This window comes from Selaginella moellendorffii, unplaced genomic scaffold, assembly GCF_000143415.4.
Source record: "Selaginella moellendorffii unplaced genomic scaffold, v1.0 SELMOscaffold_77, whole genome shotgun sequence".
Taxonomy (NCBI): Eukaryota; Viridiplantae; Streptophyta; class Lycopodiopsida; order Selaginellales; family Selaginellaceae; genus Selaginella; species Selaginella moellendorffii.
The window spans coordinates 614216-638516 of NW_003314338.1; the positions used below are offsets into that span (position 1 = coordinate 614216).

General features: G+C 41.5%; 1 protein-coding gene across 1 annotated transcript; it reads right to left on the reverse strand.

The window, feature by feature from the left end:
- Positions 1 to 8984: 8984 nt before the first annotated feature.
- LOC9642460 (eukaryotic initiation factor 4A-8) lies at positions 8985 to 10742 on the reverse strand. Its single transcript, XM_024660817.1, has 4 exons — positions 10662 to 10742; positions 10150 to 10616; positions 9723 to 10093; positions 8985 to 9661 (listed from the first exon to the last, which is right to left on the reverse strand). Exons 1-4 carry the CDS (start codon positions 10721 to 10723, stop codon positions 9071 to 9073), a joined length of 1491 nt encoding a protein of 496 aa, XP_024516585.1. The 5' UTR covers positions 10724 to 10742; the 3' UTR covers positions 8985 to 9070.
- Positions 10743 to 24301: the final 13559 nt, after the last annotated feature.

Consider the following 24301-nt stretch of genomic DNA (forward strand, 5'->3'; position numbering starts at 1 on the left):
CCAGGGCAAGTTCATTTTATCACTACTAGAAACTTCATTATTGTCAGGTACATACCTCCATCTTTCATGCCATGCCTCATGAGTTGATTGCATACTGGTGTTTCAAGAGGAATGCCTCTATATCAAAGATACCTACAATAGAATATAAATAAATTGAGTATAGTTGAGAAATTGTATGTTATCAGATTTAGCCCCTAGCTTAGGCCCAACACCCCCTCAGGGGCTATTGGGCACTACTCCATAATATAGCTAGTTTTTACCATATTTTGTGAATATGTTAAAAGTAGTGGCATTTGAGGTGGTGGTGGTGGCACTATTGGTATCAATGGCAGTGATGACAATGGTTGCAATGGTGTTACTGGTGGTGATAATAGTGGTGGTTATAGTGGTAATGATGATGATGGCAATGATGGTGGTAATGGTGGCAATGAAGGTGGTGGTGGCAATGATAGCAGTGGTGGTAGAAATAGGGGTGGATGTGGATTGGAGACATTTGATAGCAGAGCTGGTAATGTGGATGGTAGAGTTATTGTTGTGGAAATCTCAATCTAAAAGTCATATTAGTTTTTGTCTTAGACCTCACCTTCCTCATGTTTTGTTTTCTTTGATTTAACATCCTTATCCTTTTTATAGCTGTTTGCATTTCTAAAAATAAGAAAACTTATTATAAAGAAAGAAAAGAAAAATACATAAGAAATACGAGCAGCAAGATATGCTCTACAAAGCACCAACCCTTGCCAGTGTCTACTAGTACACTAGCCTACCAGCCACTGGCAGCAGCGAGAGTAGTGCTCAGGCAAGCCTAGATGGCACGCTTGACCCACCCCATGCAACTCCCAAGTCCACCTGTACGGTGCTCATTTGCCGGTATGTTGGCATACTAGCTGTGTTAGGCAGCGTCCAGGCCCACCAATCTAGCAGGCCGCTCAAGCCAAGCCCAGCTTGGGCTGACCCAATGCCTGGGCTGACTTGGTGCCTCACCTGTGTTGGGCCTATATCCACCAGTACTCCAACATACTAGGTACGGGCGACAGTAGGCATAGCACCTAGCCCAACCCAACCCACATTGAGTGTTGCACGGGCTTGCTAGTATGCTAGTGTACTGGGCCCGACTCGATCTAGTGCCTAGCTTGTGTCCACTAGTTCACCAGTGTAAGTGATAAAATTTTCTATTTTACTTTAATCACTTAACCACATCTTTGACCACTTGGAGAAGTTTTATTTACAACCTTTATAAGTCTTATTCCTAATTTAGGGATATGCTAATCCCGTGAATGGCATCTATACCACTCAACATTTGCACTTGGTTCAAGTGCTTCATGTGTCTAATCCCATAAAGACACCCAAAGGTACCACTGACATATCAGCTTGCTATGCTAAGGCTAGATTCATTCAGCTTTGTTTTGTGGGTAATTCAAATTACCCTACTTTTCTGTCCATGTTCACTCTAGCCTTAGACTCCTTAGTTGTTATATTATCACCCACTATGTGGGTATAGCCTTCCTTAGTTACATTGACCTTTCTTGGCCAAACTAGTTTGACTAGAGTCCTCCCCTTACTATCCTTTTAGAGCCCATCAAACCCCTTAGGGTTTGGGAGACGATCACTTTGGGATTTCACCCTCAAACTTAGACTCGAATTTAGACTTCAACTTAGATTCAGACTTAAACTCGGACTCGGACTCAAACTAGGACTCAGTCCCGATATTAATCTCGGTCTCGGTCTCAAACTCAGTCTTTGTTTGAACTCGGACTCAGACTAGGACTTAGTCTTGGTACTAGTCTTGGTCTCAGACTCGGTCTTTATCCGGTCTCAATCTCGGTCCCAATCTCAATCCTTATTTTAGTCCCCATCTCGAACTCCTTCTTAGACTCTATTTTGAACTCTTTCTCAAACTCCATCTCGGATTCTTACTCAGACTCCATCTCGAACTCCTTCTCAAACTCTATCTCAGATTCTTGCTCAGACTCATTTCCAACTCCTTTTCAAACTCTATCTCAGGCTCCATCTCAAATTTTTATTTGGATTGTAGATTTTATCTCCCAAATAGATATATCTGGGTCAAGTGACCTTACTAATGCATAAGTACATTTTGACCATATAGAGTGGGTATTGGGTTGAACAACCATAAGAGCTCACGTATATGATTCAAGATAGTTATTTTTTCTTACTACCTTAAATTGATTTTAAGTATTGCCCTTTTTATAGGTTATGTTTCAACTTGACCATTAGAACATGAGAGTTTAAAATATAATACTAGATAGCCAAGAAAAATATTTTGGAAGTCCCTCTCCAACATTGTACTAAATCGAATTGGTATGCTTACCAATTTTTGTGGTTTTATTGTAGATGGGTCTAGGGCTAATTGGAATGATGTCCAAGCAATTTTTGGGAATAGTCAACCCCTAAAAGGTTATGAGAGGACTTGGGCTTAGGGCTTAAACTAGCACTACTATCTTATTAAGCCAGATTAATAAGTAGTGTTTAATGAGTTGTGCAAACAATGATAAATTGCACCTTCTAAAGAAGAGCATGAGGTAAAAGCAAATGAAATCTGAATATGGTGGTGTGCAGATGGCCATATAAATATAAGTTATGTACCACAACTTAAGTCTTAGTTGGGGTGGTAGGAAGTTAGGATGTTTTAATGAGGACATCACTCTTTTCAAGTTGGTTTTTCTTTTTTCTTCTTTTCTTATTGCCTTTAATATCATCTTTTTCATTAGACCAACCACTTAACGATCTCGCATACACCTTAACTATGAATCTCTCATAGAGTAAATATTGGAGTTAGTGTTCTTCTGAAGCAGAGAAAGGGAAGATAAGTTTATATAAAATATGTCTATCAAATTTGATACATGCTATAAAGCAATTTTAAAAAGCCTTGACATTTAAGGAAGGAAGATATATTGGAACAAGACTTTCAATTTCAATGTTATACAATAGGATGAAGAAGAAAATGACTCTACTAGCACGAATAGTGGCAACTGTAGTGGAGGAAGTGGTTTACAACATATCTATGGAGTACACTCCTCAGGCTTCTATTGGTGACATGAAGACCTTTCACTCAAAACATCACTTTTCTTTGCTAGTGAAGAAGTTAATGTAATGCATTCTATCTTTCTCCTTTTAAGCCAACTGGAAAAAGGGTAATTGTTTGATGAGAAAGCTTTTAGTGGTTATTTTATCCCCATTTATCCCCCAAGGTTCCAAGGATTCACAATGACAATATATCCAAATCTCATCCCATAATCACATACATTACATTCACCCCAACTTTAAAAATGTCAATGTCCTCATTGACTATTGACTAATAACCTCTACTGAGGCAAGGGGAACTAACACCTTAATTTTCATATTGAATCTACCAATCCTTCCATTATGTAAATTAATTATTCCATGTGAGGCAACTAATCATCCACCCGTACCGAGATTCTCGCATTGTAATCATCTCTAACTCACTTGGTGTCAATTTTGCATGCTTCTACTGCCACGTTCCTACCACACCTTGTGATACTAAGCTATGGATCCTCTTGTTGTGGAGATAGCTAGATGCTGGGACATTCACATGCAACAGCAGCTATTTGGAGACAAGTCCTCGTTAGCAGCACCATCCAGCTCGAGTGGATACCAGCAAATGCTCCAACAACATGCTATCAAGGCAGCTCCCTTGTCGTCTCAACATCATGGCAAAGCTCCTGAACAGGGGAACGTGCTCTAGACAGCTACACATGAACACCAGCCACGCGAGGACAGAAGAAAAAGGCCACAGTTGCTCAACAGTTTGACAGGGAAATTGATCCGGCACTGAAAGAAGCGCCACCTGCTCAGCTTATTGCGTGTAGACTCGACTCAAAGCTGAAGGATGTCCTCCAAGGCCAGCCAGTCACAGCAGAAAGCAACATAGACAATTTCATAAGCCTCGATCTCTCTTGGCAATCTTTTGCGAGTAGCCTTGGGAATTGGCCAATGGTTGGAAGACTTGGTGAGAGCATCTGGCACGTTCGTCTCACTGTCGACCCGTCCACACTGTGACTACACGAGTGACTTCTGATCCAAGAGCTTTCATCATCCCAATGTGGATTTCCATTGTCAATGCCTTGGCCGACTTGGGTTTTAGCACCAACACCATCACTTGAGCTTGCATGACGTACTGGGCTCAACATCTCTCCAAACTATCAGGTGCTACTCAAGACTTTTGCAAACTATAGCATCAACCTTGCTGGAATCTGCTCTGACGTACCAATCTCAGTGCATGGAGTCACTGCAAGTGTAGATCTCATCGTAGTCAACTACACCGCACTTGCAGCACCCTTACTCAAATATTCTTTGATACTTGGGAGGCCGTGGCATGCAGCCGCAAATTGCCACACAGCATGCATGTTCTTCATCCCCTCCTCGAGTTCTGGGACAGTGAGTGCTTCGGTTACTGTGGAGATGGCTCACATAACCCTTTGAGATCATGTTTTGTCGCATCATCACTCACCACAACAGTTTCTCACCAGCTCTACATGACTTGACCTCTTCGGGTGAAGACCAGGCATCTCAGGTGGACACCGTCACCTTTGGAGGTAGTATTTCATCCAAGTTTGCACAAGGATAAGCTTGGAACCAACATTTGCAAAATATTTAAGGCAACAACACCTATTGTAGTGGATTCTGGTGGTACAGAGACTCAAGAGAAGGCCACAGGGATGAACCTTCATCCAATGGCAGAAGCTTCTTTGGCAAATGCAGACGATCCAGTCATTTTCAACAAATGCCTGAGTATGCCACTTGCAGCAGTTGGAGAACAAAGCCTTGCCATGCAGTTCGAGTGCCTGTCCTGGGCCACATATCCAACCAACCATTTGTGCTTGTGTATTAACTTGTCCTTTACAGGAAAAAGCTCACAAACCCATGTACTTTTTCATGGATCCCCATAAACTTGACAGGCAAAGGCATTACGACCACCCCGAGCATCATTTTGGCTCCAGCTCTTTTGTGTTGTGAGCATGGAGGCCCTCCCATGAACCTGAGACACTAATAGAAGCTTTTCAACGTGGCGCATGCAAAATCCAATGGTTCCCAAAAAGTTGGCGACAATAAAGTAGCGGCTCTTTCTCTAGACTTCTGCCACATTCAGGAGTTTCTTCCTGGTTTTCCCAAACACTACTGGCCACACTCTTCAGCTTCCAGCCAGACACCAACATCTTGGAGTCATCACATTGCATCTGCAACACTGTTCCAACAAGACACAGCTTTCTCCTCGAATTCTTCCAGCTCCAGCTTCAGATTCTAGCACGGTCTTCATTGTTGAGCCTTTCAGTCTTCCAGTCTACAGAGATCTAGCAAGACCACAGCTGCTCAGCACAGCCTCCAACTTCAAGTTCTCCAACAACATCATTTGTGATCTCTCCAGATTCTCTCAAAGACTCAAACTCCGACATTTCCAGTGGAGGCCGAGGCATCCTTCTGGACTCCCTCTACCCTCTAGAGGCGAGCTTTAGCATGGCTTCATTCATCAAGAGCTGGAGACACAGTCTTCTTCTCTAGTGGTGATGCTCTTTCTCATTTCATTTTCTTTTATTCTACTTTCTTTCACTTTCCTCTCTCTTTCCAGGACAAATATCTATCATGCAGCAAGTTCCAGCCCGAGCTTTGGTCATGAGGTGGCATCAACTTCATTTGTGTGGGAGCTCATTGCATTTCCTGGCTCTACCTCCATTTGTTTCCAAGTTCTTTTTATTCACTTCAGTCTGCATGCATTCCCCTCTATTTTCAATCAGCCACTGTTGCAAATTGGTTCTCTATGACATCCTACACCATTGCTTGTTACACAATACACATGCCCACAGTGCGATCATTCTATTTTCCTCCATACTCCATCGCCTTCCATAAAATCTCTTCACATCACTTCATCAAGGACATCCTAAGCTATCAACAAGAACAGAAATCACAGAATTCTAACAAGAAATCAAAAGTTCTAGCTAAGACCTCACTTCAGTCACAATGTACTAGAATCCTAGGAGTGGATTGGCGAGTGACTCCCAACTAGCAGGAGTGACCAGAAAACTATGAGATATAGTCCAAAAGCTGGCAACTTCTTCAACTCCAGGCAATCAGTGGACAAATGCTATCACCAAAAAGCTACTTTTCTACCAGAAAAAGCCATCAAATACAAGTTTAAGGCTATCAACTTCTACAATATCTCTATTTAGCCATTCCATCACAATCTTATTTAAAACATTCACATCAACCACCACTCTTTGGAAACTTATGGGGACTAATTAGGAGATCAATGGAGTATTTTTCATGAGTTTGGGGACCTCATAGAAATTGTCTGGTATGGGCTTTCTTATCTATTTGCTTCTTAGCCTCTTTTACTTTGTCTTTCCACTTTTTAGTGGCTAATTCTTTTGTCAAGTTTTTCTATATAATTTCCCTTTGATTCTAGAACTTCACACTTTCTCCCACACTTCTTTCTATTAGTTTTCATCACTTTTCTTTGCCATTTTCTTTTTTTTTTCTTCTTTTTTTTCTTGTTATTTCTTCACTTTTCACCAATTACCCACATTAATATAGTAGGGGTTATGCAACAGAGTCTGGTGCATTCCTCTGTTATTGAGGAGATAGTTAGATACCAACAATATTCTGATCTATAGCACCCTCTCCATCTGTATTTGAGCACAGGAAAAATAAAGATCACCATTTTATACAAGAGCATGAATGAGAGAAAGAGGAGGTTGAGAAGCTCAATATTGCTGTGGACTTCTGCCACCTTTATGCTTCTCTAATGAAGCTTCTAAACCTGTGTGCCTTAATGCTAGCAGTCTGAAGAAGGTGGTGTCATTGAAATCAGGGACATAAAGTCGAAAGTTTTCTTGTGGTTGCTGTGCTGAACCGTGAGAAACCACCCTAGAAAGGTGTAATGAACAAATTCATCACTCAAGCCACGTGGCATGGAAATAGGCCACAGTTTGACAGGGAAATTGACCTGTAAGCTGAGCAGGTAGCGCTTCTTTCAGGGCCGGATCAATTTCCCTGTCAAACTGTTGAGCAACTGTGGCCTTTTTCTTCTGTCCTCACGTGGCTACTGTGATGTGGTGTGCATGTGTAGCTGTCTAGAGCACGTTCCCCTGTTCAGGAGCTTTGCCATGATGTTGAGACGACAAGGGAACTGCACGTTGTTGGAGCATTTGCTGGTATCCACTCGAGCTGGACGGTGCTGCTAACGAGGACTTGTCTCCAAATAGCTGCTGCTGCACGTGAATGTCCCAGCATCTAGCTATCTCCACAACAGGAGGATCCATAGCTTAGTATCACAAGGTGTGGTAGGAACGTGGCAGCAGAAGCATGCAAAATCGACACCAAGTGAGTTAGAGATGATTACAATGCGAGAATCTCGGGCTTGCAAGGATAACAGTGACCCTTTGGTCTTAAGAACAGGTTTTCATCTCCTTAGAAAACAAAGTGTTCTTCATGAGGAATTTCTTCGTGCATTGCGAACAGCCGTAGACTAACAGTGTTCTCAAGCACGTTTGAGAACAAAGCAGTGTGAGAGAGCTCCAAGTGCCGCGTCTCGATCTTTTGCATTGGCTCTAGCACCGTGGACTGGCTCGTGGAGGAGATGAAGAACCGTGGGCCTTGCACAGGGGGGAAGAAGTGGACCCGGACGTGTACAGGAATCCATTCTCGGTGATTGTCACGGACGTCTATCGGAGGGCCTCACAGGATGTGATCAACTTTGATCTGCTTGGAACGTATGACGAGTATGTGCAGCGTATTGGTAACGATCAAGGCAGGAGCATCAAGGTGGTGATCAACATTGGCACTAATGAGGAACAGCGTCACTTCCCTGGCATGGTACCGCTGCCTGCTGATTGTTATTGCATCCGCACCAAGCTGCCACTCTGGTTTGATGTGTGAAGTTTGCGTTTTTCTTTCTTTCATATTAGTATATTGTAATTAGTTAACTAATTTCGTTCCTTCATGTTTAGTAGTAACTAATCCATCAGCTAATGTTTCAATCTTCGTTTAAAATGAACATTAATTTGCTTTCGTGTTTAGTAGCTCTCGCTTGCAGCCACGTAGAACCCCATTCTCGTAAGACGTGGAGGTGATGTGGATGGCAGTGGCAGTAGCAAGTATACATAGCCTTCTTGAAAACAGTGCGTGGTTTAAATTCGAGCGTCTTGAGTGATCATGGTGAAGACTGGATCGCAAGTAAGTCATTCTCAGCATAAGCTATGGGGGGTTTCCAAATGTATAGTAGGGATAGCGGGTAGGTCAAGCATGGCCGAATAACCTAAGGCATAGTCTAGCTCCCGCTTGCGTGCCTGTCTTTGTTCTACGTCCGACTTGGGTCTAAGCCCAAGTTTCATTCTATGCTAGCTGGTGGAATACCTATATCCTCGTGTTAGGCCACCAGTATGCCGAAATAACGCCAGCTCTGTTTGGCTCCATTTTGCATACTGGTCCTAGCATTAGGATGTTAGTTGTTTTAAGACTGTTCTAAGTTGCTCTAGGCTCCTGTCCCTTCGCTCCTTGGCCTATATGTTTGAGAGTTGCTCCGTGGTTCGGTTTCATCACTTTTTGGCTCTATATTTAGGAGTTTGGCACTGTTCTTTTGTTCAGTGGCCTAAGGCCCTTTACACCATTGTCCTTAAGACATATGGTATATGACTGGTTTAAGTTCTACTTTGTGGTTATCCTATGGTAAATCACTATAGGATAAAGGGACAAAACCAGGTGTGCTACATTAATCCAATTGATCAAATAAAGTTTATAATTATAAGCATATTTGTAATTTATAAATACAAGATTAATTTGATTGCATATCAACCATTAAATGATAGAATAAAAAACATATACTAGGAAAAGTTTAAGAAAGTTTATAAATTATAAATACAAAATTAATCTAACCATCCTGTTTGTGGCTTGGGGATGGATCTGGGGAGGCCCATTTGCACATCTTTTTTCTTGTAATCGTTCTTTGCGAAATATTTAAAGCCAACCTTTTGTAAAATACTCGAGATTAGTTATCAACCAATTACAATATACTAATATGAAAGAAAGAAAAACGCGAACTTCACACATCAAACCAGAGTGGCAGCTTGGTATGGATGCGATAACAATCAGCAGGCAGCGGTACCATGTCAGGGAAGCAACGCTGTTCCTCAGTAGTGCCAATGTTGATCACCACCTTGATGCTCCTGCCTCGATCGTTACCAACACGCTGCACATACTCGTCATACGTTCCAGGCAGATCAAAGTTGATCACGTCCTGTGAGGCCCTCCGGTAGACGTCCGTGACAATCACCGAGAATGGATTCCTGTACACGTCCGGGTCCACTTCTTCGCCCCTGTGCAAGGCCCACGCCACAAAACCCCGGTTCCTCATCTCCTCCACGAGCCAGTCCACGGTGCTAGAGCCGATGCAAAAGATCGAGACGCGGCACTTGGAGCTCTCGAGCTGCTCCCAGATCGTGCATAGCTTCTCCAGCTTCTCGTGCTTGCTGTCCGCTAGAGCAAAGAACTCGCACACTCCCCGCATTGAAACTTTGGCCTCCGGGATCGAGTACAGCGTCCTGGCACTGAGCAGCTCCTCCACGGCTGGGGTTTTTGTGGAGCAGTGTATGCCGATCTGGGAAGGCATGCAGAGGTTTACAAGGCGACGGATCTGCAACGAAAAAGCTGTGCATTCCCAAAGAGTGTCCCTGGAAAGTTTTTTAGTCACGTACCTTCCATGCACAAGCAGACTCGAGTAGCTCGTCAGCTTGGACGACGACTAGACTTCCCACGTAGCTGGGCATGACAAGCTCGTCAATAGAGTCTACAAGGACATGAGCACCTTCCCTGTTGCTGATGTTGAGAGCGCCGACGCCGAGCTCGGTTGCGCAGGCTTGAAGAAGCTCGGCCATGAGAGGGAGCTTGTCTCTTGGAGCTAGAACGAGAGGAGCGGCGACACGAGACCGGGAGCAGCGAATGATGCCAGGCAGAAAGAGCGGCAGATCGGCCCAGTCGTGGATGAGAACGTTGCTCTTCCCCCAGGAAAACATGGTCAGCCCCGAAGTGAAGAGCGAGTCTTCCCAACCATCGTAGCACTTCGTCACTGGAATGATATCAGATGAACGAAAACCTCGAGCTAGAACGCAAAGACAGACTTACGAGGCATGTACTTCTCCAGAAAGTGTGAGCTCGCTGGAGCGGGGCGTGGAGGAGCGAACCACTGCCTTGGCTGGACGTCCAGCTTGCTAAAGCTTGCAAACTCTTCGAAGCCTGCGAAGGCGCTGGCAAAGCTGAAAGCTTGTGCGACGGAATCGGCGCTGGCTTGCTTGTCGATGAGAAGCGCCCTGACGGTGATGGAGGAGAGGTGCCCGGCGCGGTCGTAGTGGAGAGCCTGGCCGGGAGTGGCGATGATCATGTCCAGCGCCCCAAGCAGCCAGCTCTGCTCCGGCAAGAAGCTGCCGATGAGCAGCCTGGAGGTGGAGGCGCGCAGCAGCCGCACAAACGCCGGGATCTTTGCGTCCTCCGTGAGCAGGAATGCGACGCGCCGGAACGTCTGATTCGTTGAGAAGGCGGCTTCCACCAGGCGGAGGCAGCCGCGCAGCCGGTCCTCGCCAAGCTTGACACCCCTGCACACACAGATGATCGATCGCGTTCCATTCTCGACCACTCACTTGTTATCGTCCGAGGGAAGGATGATCTGGACCTGCTCCGCCCAGAAGCCGGGTTGCGCCATCGCCGATTGGGGAGGAAGTCTCCAAGAACCCTAATTGGCGGGAACCCTAATTGGAGATGGTGGTCCGTGTGCTTGGCGGTGGCGCGGCGAGCGGGATCGTGTATGGATTTGGGGGGAAAGCGTTTAAGGTGAGCATGGAAGGCAACGATCAGCGGGCCGAGCGCAAGTTCCAGGAACTCATTGCCATGGCTTGGGCTGCCAAGGAGAAGGAGCTCAAGGTCTGCAAGCTCCTCTCTTTCCACAGCTCGCTACAGGAGGCAGCTGATGCTTACGGGCTCCCCGCACAGTTTCCAGAGAAGGAGAAGCACTGGGGCAGGAGCGTGCTGGTCATGGAGGAGATCCCCGCATTCCAGAGTTCTGTGTGGTACCGTGTCGTGCCTGCGGAGTATGAGCCGGGAATCCTTCGCCTCTACCTTGGCCAGGAGGAGACGTGCATCGACGAGTATCCAGAGCTCAGCGATGAGCAGCGGGCGAGGATCCACAAGTACAGGAAGCCGGCTGTTGGGTGGAAGGCTGCACGGGATCTCTTGGGAGTGGACGTTGCAGCGGTGGCTTCCGACCTCGGGATCTTCATGGCTTTCCTGCACGACGAGCTCTCGCTGGACGGAGCCGATGTCGAAGTCCAGATCGGACAGAATGCGTGCCGGTTTGTGGTCGACTTCTCTCACCTCGGCAGCTTTTCTGATGCGGATACCGCGGGGAAGGCCATGCGTGTCAACGAGAAGTTCTTCCCACGAGCAGCGGGTGCGGGGGCGCCTGGGGCTTTTCTCTGGAAGGCCTTCACCGACGGTTACCTGCAGAACGCGAAGAGCTTGGCAACTGCTCTCAAAGTCCTCGATCAGCTTGCCTGATGAACGGGTTTCGCTCTTCTTCACCAGAGAATCGAGCGTAGTGAAGAATCGAGCGGCATGTCCAGTGCCTCCATCCCTTCTCCAGCCCTCCTTTGGCCGACCCAGCGGCGGCCTCGACGCTCGTACAGCCACCATTTTGGAAACCTTAGATAGCAGCGAATCTGGTGCTGCAGGCTGAGACGTTTCGTTTTCGTTGTTTCTTTTTGGAAAGCAAAGCTGTTATTGAGGTGAGTGCGTCTTCTCTGCGGCATGGAATCAGGATTCTCGTGCTACTGAAAAGATCGCTTTGAAGCTTGTAGCCAGTACGCGTACGCCGCCACGATCTGGCGGTTCCTCACTCAATCCTTGCATTGACATCTCTTTAAATTCTGTGGAGCTGGAATATACATATCCTCTTCATGATGCAAATTTGGGTACTTACGTTTACTGGACCACAAAGAACACTCCTCTTTCATGGGCATTTGAGGGTGGGTATGATAGTCCAAGTTGCTAATCCATGGGCTGCTCCTCTTTTTCTTCCTCTTGCCCTGGCTGCTCCTGAGCTCATCTAGCTCACCACTTGCAGCTCCAAGGGCCCTCTTGCAATAGGATTGTTGCCCACTAGCTTGCACCACCAAATAAATGCTATGCACAGCTTCTTTAGCCAATCTTTCCTACTCCTAGCTTTTCAGCCGTCACTGGAATGGTCTCTGGCTCTCTCTCTCACACACACTGCTATGTTCTCAAGCGTGCTTGAGAACACTTTCAGTCTACAGCTGTTTGCAATGCATGAAGAAATTCCTCACGAAGACACTTTGTTTTTTTCTAAGGAGATGAAAACCTGTTCTTAAGACCAAAGGGTCACTGTTTAATTGTTATCTTTGCAAGCCCATAGTCCCATGGTGAATACTTTTGTTCATGGATGCTCCACCAAAAGGAAGGATATGTATGATTTCAAATTTTATAGGTAAGAATATACCTTGCTCAAGGGTATATTATATTTTTAAGTAGCCACTAATCAATGGGAATTAAATCTATACTATTTGTTTTAATATTATATGTAATACACCCATTAAGTTAACTACAAAAGGGGCAACTGTTTAATGAGAGAGCCCTTAATGACTATTTTATCCCTATTTATTCCCCAAGGTTCCAAGGATCCATAGTGATAGTATATCCAAATCTCATCCCATGATCACATGAGCTACAATTAGTATAGACCTTGGAGTAAAAAGCTCTCACAAATATAATGTTAAGTACCATTTTACTCTAAGATATTGCCCCTAGATTGAGCCACCTCAATAGTTAATGAAAAGAGTGTATTATAATAGGTTGAAATTGTTTACCATATCGTGGAGTCGAAGCAATAGGCAATGTGCCAAGTGCCAGCAAAATCTAATATAAAGTATATAGAGATGTTTTTGAAGAGCAAATATTAAGCCTAGATTCGTGGTAATAAGTTTACTTTTGTTTTAACCCCATATTTCCATAAAGAACAATAGTAAATAGGATTTTCAAGATGGTGCTAGCTATATTGTTGCAACACTAATGCTAACTATATGAAGTGACATGAAAACACTATAGTGACAAAACCTGATGTAGTACCTAAAGAATGGTTACTTGCTAATGGGGTTAAGCTCACCTTGAATAAGATTGAAAACCTTGAGAAATTTAGTTTCAATTTTGAGAGGAGACTTGGAGACATATGTGACAAAACCAAAACTATTCTCATAGAGATGTAAAGAGGCCACCAAAAAAAGGTAAGGCAATTAAATTTATTGGTATTGTCTCCATTATTCTCTATCAATATTATAAATTTATTATACTTTATATAATTACTAAAAAACATGTTTTCATTTCATATACTTGCAAGTGTTCTTTTCACAATACTGCCCATAGTACTTGTATGTTTTCATTTCTATCTTTATGATTTTAAAAAATATTTCATGGTAGCCTTTCTCAGTGTGTCACAAGAGCATATATACCATCATACTAATCATCACCATTGTTTCCACAAAAAGCCACTAAAACATATAATGCATTTCTTGAAAATCACAAAATTATAGTTTTTTAAAACAAGTAAGAGAGCATTCTTTTTCACCCAATTTGTTACACCCTCTATTATTGCATTTATCTCCAACTCGTGATCACTATCTTTATTATCCTCTCTTGTTTTATTTTATATGGTTTGGTTATGTTGTGCAATAGGACAACCATTGCAGCTTTTAGCCTTTGAATCACTACCCTGAGAAGAAAGATTGTAAAAGTTAAAATTATCAACATTATAACCTAAAGACATTTATGTGTATTTCCCTCTTTTTGAATAAAAGTGCAAATGAAGTTCTATAAATTCTAAAAATTATACTATAACAAACCCTCAAGAATGCATTCTAGAGAAAAACTAAATCTCTCTTTTATATACAACAAGCTTACATCAATGGTAGTTTTTTTTCCTTTCAAATAATTATATGGCCTTACATAGAATCTTATTTCAAATTTAATAATTTTTAAATTCAACATCTTGTAACAAACATCTCTATTATGGCCTATAATTAATATTTAAATTGTTAGAACAAAAATTGTCCTTTAGAACATTTTTATCTATATAATATATAGTGAGTTGTAAAATTATTAGGTTTGTCATAACTTTAATATTTTAAAGTTTATATTGTTTATATTAAATTATAATTGAAAAAATCATGAGTTCAACTCTTCAACTAATGAGCTTAAGAGTGGTCTACGCTCAATGGGGATGTTCATCCAATCAAGTTTCCTATTTATCATTGATCACTATAGGAGATTAAAATTTTACGTACAAATGTCAAAGAAATGTTGAAGAAGAGTGTTATTTGAACATCACAGAGTCTTTAGGCTATTGGGAGTCTTTATTTTTGCATTGACTATCATTAGTTAAATAAAGTGATTATCCCAAATTTGTACCCTCTTCCTCACATTACTGATCTCTTATAGGGAGAAATTATTGGTTTAGTTCTTGGTGATGCCATTTGGTTTAAAAAATACTCCAGTGGAAAGTTGTTAGTGTATTGTTCAAAATAAATGGCATCACTAAAAACTCGTATAAATCAAATGGTGTATGAAAAATAGTTTTAGAAATATCCTCCTCAGTAGTCAGCATTTTTTAATACCCATAAACAAGATGTAACTTGGTAAACCAAAGACTTCTCTTAGATGATCTAAGAGATTAATAATGTGAGGAAGAGGGCACAAATTTAAGGTAGTCATTTTGTTTAATGAACGATATTCAATGTAAAAACAAATACTCCTATCAAGTGTCATCACAAAATGAAGTTTATATCCTCAAGGATTTCATAACTTTCAAATAACACCTTTCTTTAACATTTTCTTGATATTTATATGTAAAATTTTGATCTCCTTTGGTGATCAATGATGAATAGAAACCTTGATTAAACGAGCATTCCTAATTAGAATAGGACGATGTGTTGCAATTTTGGCCCTAGATAATAAGTCAAATTCAAAAAAATTGACATACTACTTCATGATTCAATCAACCACTACAAGACAAAAATTGTCAAAACGATTTAAAGAGGGTATAGAGGAATAAGACAGAAACATATAAAGAAGTAATAGAGAGATAAAAGTGATGGAGGTAGAGGTAGAAGTAAAGGAAAGTTATTGTCTACCCTTTGGGGAGATAATTTAAGCCCCTATATTACATTTAATAAAATATTATTTTTGATTTAAGGGTAAGATATAATATGTAACAAAAGTAAGAGAAATGGAAGAAATATAAAAAAGTATGAAACAAGGGGGAAAAGCCTCAAAGTTATATTTGACATAATTGTGTTGCAACTAATCTATACCAAAGATGAGGTTAAAAGCTTAACTCGGCACCATCCACAATGACTAAAGTTGAAGCTCGAGATTGCTCATATACACAATTAGGTCCACTTCATTGTGAGACACAAAGTCCCTAGGCCCCAAAGTGGAGCTGGAAAGGGTGCCACGTGGTAGTGGCCAAAGCAAAAGCCAAACAAGCGTAACACATTTGGACTAAAAGCTCTGACTTGGAAGGTCGAGAGCGGGAGTGGAACTCCCAAAAATGTGCTCGAGGAACAAGCACGAAGCGAGCAATAAGTGAGACTCTAAAAAGGGACCCAAAAGGACCAACACATGACACGTGGAAGTGTCCGAGATGGAGTCCGAGATGGACCCGAGTTGGAGTCCGAGGTGGAGTCCGAGGTGGAGTCCGAGGTGGAGTCCGAGATGGAGTCCGAGATGGGCCGAGACGGAGTCCGAGATGGAGTCCGAGCTGGAGTCTGAGGTGGAGTCCGAGATGGAGTCCGAGATGGAGTCCGAAGTGGAGTCTGAGATGGAGTCCGAGATGGACCCGAGATGGAATCCGAGATGGAGTCCGAGAAGGACCCGAGATGGAGTCCGAGGTCGAGATCGAGACCGGGACCGAGACCGGGACCGAGACCGAGACCGAGACCGGGACCGGGACCGAGACCGAGGCGGAGGCCAAGACCGAGACTGAGCCCGAGACTGAGCCCGAGTCCGAGTCCGAGTCCGAGTCCGAGTCTGAGTCCGAGTCTGAGTCCGAGTCCGAGTTCGAGTCTGAGAGGGTGAAAGCCCAAAGCATTCGTCTCCTAGACCCTGAGGGGTTTGGTGAGCTCCAAAAGTATAGTAAGGGGGAGGACTGCAGTGGAGCCAATTTGGCCAGGAAAGGCCAGTTTGGCCCAGGAAGGCCAGACCCAGTGTTGGGTGATGAGCTGACCACTGGGAAGTCCAAGACTAGAGTGAATACAGACCGACAAGCGGGGTAGCTTGGTGAAGTGTTCAAGAGCCGGCTCTAGTTCCCTCGGGAGATCGACTGGCCGATGCTCCCAGTCCAAGTGTGGGTGGCACTACCTACTTGGATACCAAGCGTGGCTTAACGAAACCTCACTCTAAGCCCATGGCTAGAGCACCTAAAGGCGGAAGGCAGGGAGAGTACCCACGGGGCTCGTGTAGGCCAACGGTGTTCTGAAATGTTGTCCCGGAGTCCCAAATGGGGGAAAGGAGGAAGAGTAGTCCTCTAGTGTAGTGACTAAGGATACAGTCACATGGTGAAGAAGTCCCGAAGGACCATGGGACTTAGTGGTCGGGCCTGTGGGCCTTGATCGAGTGGCAGTGTTGGTGAACATGGCCATGGACAGAAAAGGGACTTGGTAGGAACTAACGAAGGGATATTGGGGAAGGCTATTCCCCATGTTTGTGGGCATCTTAAGGATGCTGAAGAGTGGATCTGGGATGACCACTCATGGTTGGATGGCCTAGTCTTGGAGAGACAGGTTTGTGATGCTAGCGGTATTGGACCACTAGTGTGGCAAAGGTGAATAGGCATGGCCTTAGCGTAACGGGCCGATATGTCAGTAGTACCTTTGGGTGTCAGTCTTGGGACTGGACACGTGGAGCACTTGGACTAAGTGCAAGGGATGAATGGCATGGGTGCCATTCTCGGGGCTAGCAAGTCCCAAGTCCTGAATTGGACTTAAGGAGGTTGTGAATGAGACTCCTCCAAATGGTTGAAGGTGTGGTTAAGTGACTAAAGTAGAACAGAAAATTTAGTTGCTTACACTCATCCCATAAACATATGTGTGTTTGGCCATTGCCATAAAGACTAAAAATTGACTTTATTGCACAATGTAAATATAGATGGCAATGTATGGTAACAAGCTGAGCAATAGAAGATAAACTCAAACCTATATCAATGAACACAAAGAGAATAATAGAAGACTTCTTATTATCAAAACAAGCTTGAAAAGTAAACATTAGATGAACTGGTGTCAAATGAACCCCTTGATGATACTTCTGAAAGAAGGATGGAAGGGTCACCAACTTAGTTGCACAAAGAGCTTTCACTACTTGTGTGACTTATTATTTCTTAGAAACATCTGTGTCCAAACATTCCACTGTAGTAGTATTAATATGACATTATTGATGCCAAGGTTTCTACCTAGGAACTAAAACCTCATATATCTAATTTATATTTGAACTAAAAATTTTAAGAGACACATAAACACACTTATAGCTTTGCTTAGTATTTCCTCATTTCATCTACACTATCTACTTTTTTTATTCTACTTCAATTTGCATATTATAAAATACAAAAGATGTAAAATTAACTCTAATTTAAGGGTATATAATTATACTGTTAAATGAAGTACTATATAGAATCTCAATGCAAAACCATAAGTCTAAACTTTATGACATAGTAAGCATGATTGTGTTGTGGCTATCTCCCCAATGTTTTAAATCAGTATGATCTCATGCTATATAATATTTGAAAAGCCATTATAATCTTCACTATATGAGGAGGCTTACATATATGTTTTCACCTTAGCTTAAGCCATTTAACCATTTATCTAGCCATCTTATTACTAATACCAACTTTAAAATTAACTGTAATTTGGATAGAAATACTACTCAATAATTTTCTTTTTCCTTATAAATTAAACTTCCAAATAGAATAAGTCTTTAATCACACACATGATTAGTTATATTTTTGGAAGTTATACTTTAACTTATTTCATACACTTAATAAGTTGTTTATTTTTTAGATGTTTAGTCTAATTTGGTGTTAAAGTTTTATATTAAGAAAAACCTTTTTTCTATTTTCTACAATTACATACAATTTGCCTTTCTTGACCAATTTTTAAAGTGAAAATAGTTTTTTTTAAATATGTAGACTTCTCTTGGTGATTCTGTCTTTTACATTTCAGCTTTTTGCAAGGAAAAATTGCTCACTTATTATGGAATATATATTTCCACTAAAAACAAGGCTAGCCAGTGTATAGTGGAAAACTCTTGCAAGAGAAACCAAGTGGTTGGTAATGACATTCTCACATCTAACACTTCACAATGACAAAAGTGTGATTGAGCAATACCAAAGGACACAATGGAAGGATAGATAGATAGGGATGAGCCATTATAATTGAAATGATTATTGAGTCCTTTTGCAAAAGATAACTATTTACTTATACTGTAGCACATGTGATCATGGGATGAGATTTGGATATACTGTCATCATGGATCCTTGGAACCTTGGGGGATAAATGGGGATAAAATAGCCATTAAGGGTTCTTTCATTAAGCAATTGCCCCTTTTTTAATTGGCTTAAGGGGAAAGAGATAATGTGCTATAGTTGGTATGGGAGCTGTCGTGAATATAACTTCAGGTATCGAAAGTTACCTGTCGACTAGTCCTTTTGGATATTCTTTCCTTACTGCCACGACGGCAGGAGGTTGGTATTGCTAGACCCATTATCAGTCTCCGCCTAAGTTAGTTGAGAAACTAGTCCTCGCATGTGCACTTGACCAAATGAGCATAAGGAAGGAATTCCTAAGTGTCTATTTAGTCAAGCTTACTTAACCTGGTTAGAGAAACTCATTCGTTGACTTGCACTTGCTAGTGTTGGGAACCCCCACGTTATTGATATTGGTCCTTCAATATTCGCTAAATGATAACTTATTGTGTCTACTAAACACCCTCGTTGTTATGCCCTTTGCGTTAGTCTCAATTTGGTCTCAAATGCTATTTATGGAAAGTGTCTAGATTTGCTCATTTGGTATATTTACAGAATGTAGAGATTAGCCTAAACACAATGATGTTCGTATCACACGAATATGATATGTATCACAATGAATTGATCATCAATTGAGCAACACCACGAGCAACACCCATGTCACTACTACTACAAAGGTTTACGTAAGTATTAAGTGTCAACTCGATTTGACAAAATGTAACATAAATACCACACTCCACCGATAGAGATTTATAACACTAAAGACCACTAACTTTTGTTCATAACACAAATAAATGCCACTCTCTTTCCGACCAAACTTAACACTAATCCAACACTAAACTACTCAAGGAGCAATAGTAAGGTTCCCCAGAAAAAAATCGAGCATTGTAACCCAAGTCTTTAATAGCAAGCTTAGACAAAATGGTTTAGCGCCTCACCACTATCCATCCCATAGTAAGACCATCATAACCAATATGCACCAAGATAAGGACTTTTAATTGCATGATGTGAACATGAGCAATAAGTTACTCTTCGTTGCAAATCATCCCTCCAAGAAGAGAAAATGATTTACATGTTTAATCCTTCATCCCTAATAACTCTCTTTTCGGTCTCATCTTTGACCAAACCTCAAGCTTGCTTTCGCATTGCTTTCAGTCCAATCCAAAAAAAATTTATGAGAAAGCACAGCAATGATTACTTGAATCAATAGACTAATCCCTATAGTCTTGATTGATCCACTCATAATCATGCCTAGGAAGGATCCACTAGTGCCGTGCTTAACAGCTACGGACCAGCATATTTGCCTCTCATAGCAAACCTAGGGAAGGTTTACTTTCACACATGGTACATGGAACAACTCATGGAACCACTGGAACAACTTATAGAATCACCGATAAGCTAACATTAATCCTGCCAACTCAAAGTGTAACTTTGAGTTGCTAATGTGCCTCACTCACGAGCCCAAACGAAAACTTGTGCAAATGGAACAACTCAAATCCATATTATGAGCCCAAGAGAAAGCTCACAAAATATGGAACAAGAAGGTAACCAAATCCATACCCAAGGAACCATTGCGAAGTCTTTGCACCCAAACGTATACCCACTCGGATTATCATTTTCATCTCTGCGTATGCAACAAGACTAATTGCCCAATCTCATTGGATAGTACTTGCCGAGACTTAATGTAGCGCATATGGTTTTTGCCCTTTATCCTATGGTGATTTACCATAGGATAACACCATGAAGCGGAACCTAAACCCTCTTTATGCCACATGTCATATGCCACGTGTCCATAGGATAGTGGTGTGGAACCCGAGGTTCAGGGCCTTAGGCCACTGAACGAAGGAATGGTGCCAAACTCCCAAGCATGGAGCCAAGGAGTGACGGAACCGAACCACAGAGCAACTCCTGAGCATACAGCCCAAAGAGCGAAGGGACAAGAGCCTTGAGCAATTTGGAATAGTCTTAGAGTATCCAGCATCCCAATGCCAAGACCAGCACGCAAAACGGAGCCAAATAGAGTTTAGCGCTATTTCAGCATACTGGTGGCCTAACGCGAGGACATGGGTACTCCACCAACTAGCATGGTGTGGAACTTGGGATTAGACCCAAGTCAGACGCAGAACAAGGATAGGCATGCAAGAGGGAGCTAGACTATGCCTCAAGTTGGTCGGCTATGCCCGACCTACCCACTATCCCTACTATACATTTGGAACCCCCCACAGCCCCCCCCTTGAGGAACATACGCTTAGTGAGTAATGTGTTTACGAAGTTACTTGGTTAAACAATGATTAACCCCAAAGTGGTTGATGGTGAAGCTAGTTTACTTGCATGAAGTAGCATTGTAGTAGCTTTGACTGGATTCTCAATGATAATTCATTATGTTAAGCTTATGTCGGTACCTTGTTCCTTGAGGGTTTGCCTATTGAGGTGTTGGAAAAGGGTTGTCGCATTCATTTGCTATAGCTCATTCGTTGATCCGTAAGCACTTGGAGTAAATTGTTGGATGGAGAAAATGTGTAGTTAGGGCATTGACATCACTAACACCTATGTTAGTGGAAGTGGTATTGTTATTTTGAGTGATGAGGAATTTTCCTTGGACCTTGATTTTTCATATCATTTTTCTTGTTAGTGCTTTGGTTTCACATTGAATCTTGAAGGTAGTTGAAGAAGAGTGTTAGTGCAATGTGGATATCTGAAGATGCGGTTTTTGTGATCAAGCTTTAGATGTTCATTTTGCATTTTGCGAATGTCAGTGTTGGATGTCGAAGATATGGGCAAAAGATGTTCGATGCTTAAGCATATTGTTAGATTATAAAAATTTGTGTTGAGGTGAACCTATGTGAAGTTGTTTGTAAGAGGAAGTTAGTTGAGTTTTGAAAGTTTGCAATCCTGGACTAAGAGTTATTCTTTTTCTAGGATGGAAAATTATCCACAAATTTTCTTAGAGTTTTCTAATGGCTGATCTATTAATCACTTTTCTCGAAAACCATTCCGTTTTTGTAAGTCAGTACAAACTAGTGAAGGGGTTAGAGTTGACTTCAGTTGGTTTAAACCTTAGTAGGTAGTTTATATGATGCGACCCAAAAGGGATGCTAACTTTTGGGGTTAAGGCAATTGAGTTGGATAGAGTCTGGAGTTGGTGTAAAAAAGTGGCTGTTGCACTTTTCTAAGAAGGGTGACCCTTGTGCCTTTCTTCTGTAATATTATGCTTAGTAGCAGGTTGAATCTTGCATTTTGTTAGACTCTATGAGAGTAGTGAGCTCTCACTGATCCTGATTTAGTCTTGGTGGCCCTGCACCTTAGCTAAAGATGGTGATGTCTAACTTAGTTGTTTGAGGTTGAAATGTTAGTACCCATACTATAGCTTTGTCTATGAGGAGGTTGTGTACCGATATGAGTCCATCTCATGGTTTACACTTTAGTTTTGACTAAGTGTTGATCATGCATAGCTAGTGTCTTCAAGGTATGCTCAGAGCTAGTAGCTAAACGCATTAGTGAACTTATTGCAGTTGAGTTGGATTCGAGTGGTCATTTAGTTTGTGCTTATCTATGAACTTTTATCTCGTATTTGAGGTATTACGTTTATGTTGGATAAGTATATAACTTGATGACATAAGTTTAGTGTTTGGGTCTTGTGAAGGCAAGTGAAAGAGTGATTATTGGTTGCTTTGCGACTAGTGGTTGCTAGTAGACTTTGTCAAGGACTTTGACATTTGTTTCACTCGATGATGATTTAGCAGTGATGAGTTTGCTTTACCAGATGGTGTTGCGAAGGATCGTGTCGTTAGACTTATATGGTTTTTTCATATTGGTATATCGATTCTACCTTTATCAATGTCATTTGGTTATGTTTAGTCTGTAGTGTTAGATTACATTGAGTCTTGGACGTGGTGAATCACTCTTTGATAATATGTTATCTATAACTGAGTATTGTTGAAGAACTAGTCTCAGATACTGACTAAAGTATCTTTGACTTTGGTTAGCTTGGTTGCTAAAGAGTTTTGGGTGGTGATTCACTTTTGCTTTCTTCTAGCTTTGTTATGGTGTTGATGGCATTGAAGTGATGCCTTGTTGTTGACATTATTGATGTTGAGATTCGAGTGAAATGAGATATCTCTTTGTAGGATTGATATTGAGTTTCATTAGTCTTGATGAAGATAGTGTTGATGATTTGGCTGTAGTTTTGTGTTGTTAGCATTCATGCATTTGCTAGGTAGCAACTGTATTGACGTTTTAATGAACTAAGTAGCAAGTTTGAGTTAGTTATGTTCTAGACAAGATTGTTTAGTTGGGGTTGAGCTTTAAACTTTTCTTTGAAAAGTGATTTAGTCGTGAACTATGCTAACTCTATGAGAGGAAGAGTTAGTGATCGATATTAAAATGTTTGAATCCTTATTGGATTTGAGTTGGAATATATTGATCATTGATGATTCCTCTTGTGCTTGTTATAAAGTGAGTTACGTCTTGCTGTAGATGGATTCATGGAGGATCGTTTAATGATCACTTGTTGAGCATAGCTTCATTATATTTAGCTTTTAGATTGATGTAGACATACTCTCCATTAGCTTTGTATTATGATGTTTGACATTTAAATATGTTGAGAAGGATATTATGGGTTGTACAATGATTTTTTTTTTAGCATTAAAGTTAGTTCATGCAAGATTTGTGATCATTGTTAGGCATGATTTAACTATAGGCTTCTTTGAGCTTTTAGTTCTTTGAGTTTTTGTATTTGTTAGAAGTTGTTGGGGAAGATATTTGGCTCATTAGCTTCAATGTTGAAGTTAGTATTTGCATCTACCAATCATTGGTGATGATTGACTATCATCTAAGATAATTGATTATCCTTGTCAGAGGTTTTGCTTGATTATCGTTAATCTAGAATGATTTGCTATTCTTCGGGATGGTGAATTCCTTCTTAGAAGATGATTCTACATATTTCTTTTTGATAGGATGATTAATGATTTTTCATAATGGTTAGTTGTTCTCTTTGATGGCTTATGGCTTTTTGTAATATCATTTATTCTTTATGGCTTGCTCTAGATTGATATTTTGGGTTTGAGACATCAGTAGGACGTTGTTGACACTTGCTTAGGCAACTTGAGTTCCTTGGTATTGTTGACCGGGATCTATTCAGATTGGCTGGTGTGATGGTTAGCATAACTAAGTGTTTGTTAGTATTACCACATTTATTATATTATGTTGATTGTTGCTCGAGTTTGTTCTGATAGATTAGGATGTTATATCCTTTGGGTGATACATTTGTGAGTCTCTTGCTTGCCAGTCAATGATACTTTATGTTCTTTGAGTTATCTTTGGTAAGTTGTTTAGCATACTATTTACAATCTTCGGTAGCTAAGTTTTCTCATTGAGTTTACTTGATAATATACTTGTTATTGAATTTTGTTAGATGGTGAATCCTATGTTTTCCAATGATAGTGATCTTGGTGGTTCCTATCCTATAATATTGGTTTATCGGATGATAACCTATTTGGAATACTTTTGTGTTCTAATCTAAGCTCTAAAATATTATTGTCTATGACTTTGATATAGTCCATATATTGATCTTTGAGTTTGGGCCAATATAGGTAGACTAGCTTCAGAACTTCGTGTGCATGGTAAAATCTTTAGTCATGGGGTAGCTATTGTCGACTGGTCACATAACCCACCTCTCTGTCGATGTTCCTTATTGTTGCGAAT

Excerpts from the sequence above, each read along its gene's own strand:
- LOC9642460 (XM_024660817.1), bottom strand. The coding sequence starts at position 10,723 with ATGGCGCAACCCGGCTTCTGGGCGGAGCAGGTCCAGATCATCCTTCCC. Across the intron at positions 10,094-10,149 it reads TCTGGAGAAGTACATGCCTC|TGACGAAGTGCTACGATGGT; the intron begins GTAAGTCTGTCT and ends ATATCATTCCAG. Across the intron at positions 9,662-9,722 it reads AGTCTGCTTGTGCATGGAAG|ATCCGTCGCCTTGTAAACCT; the intron begins GTACGTGACTAA and ends TTTTCGTTGCAG.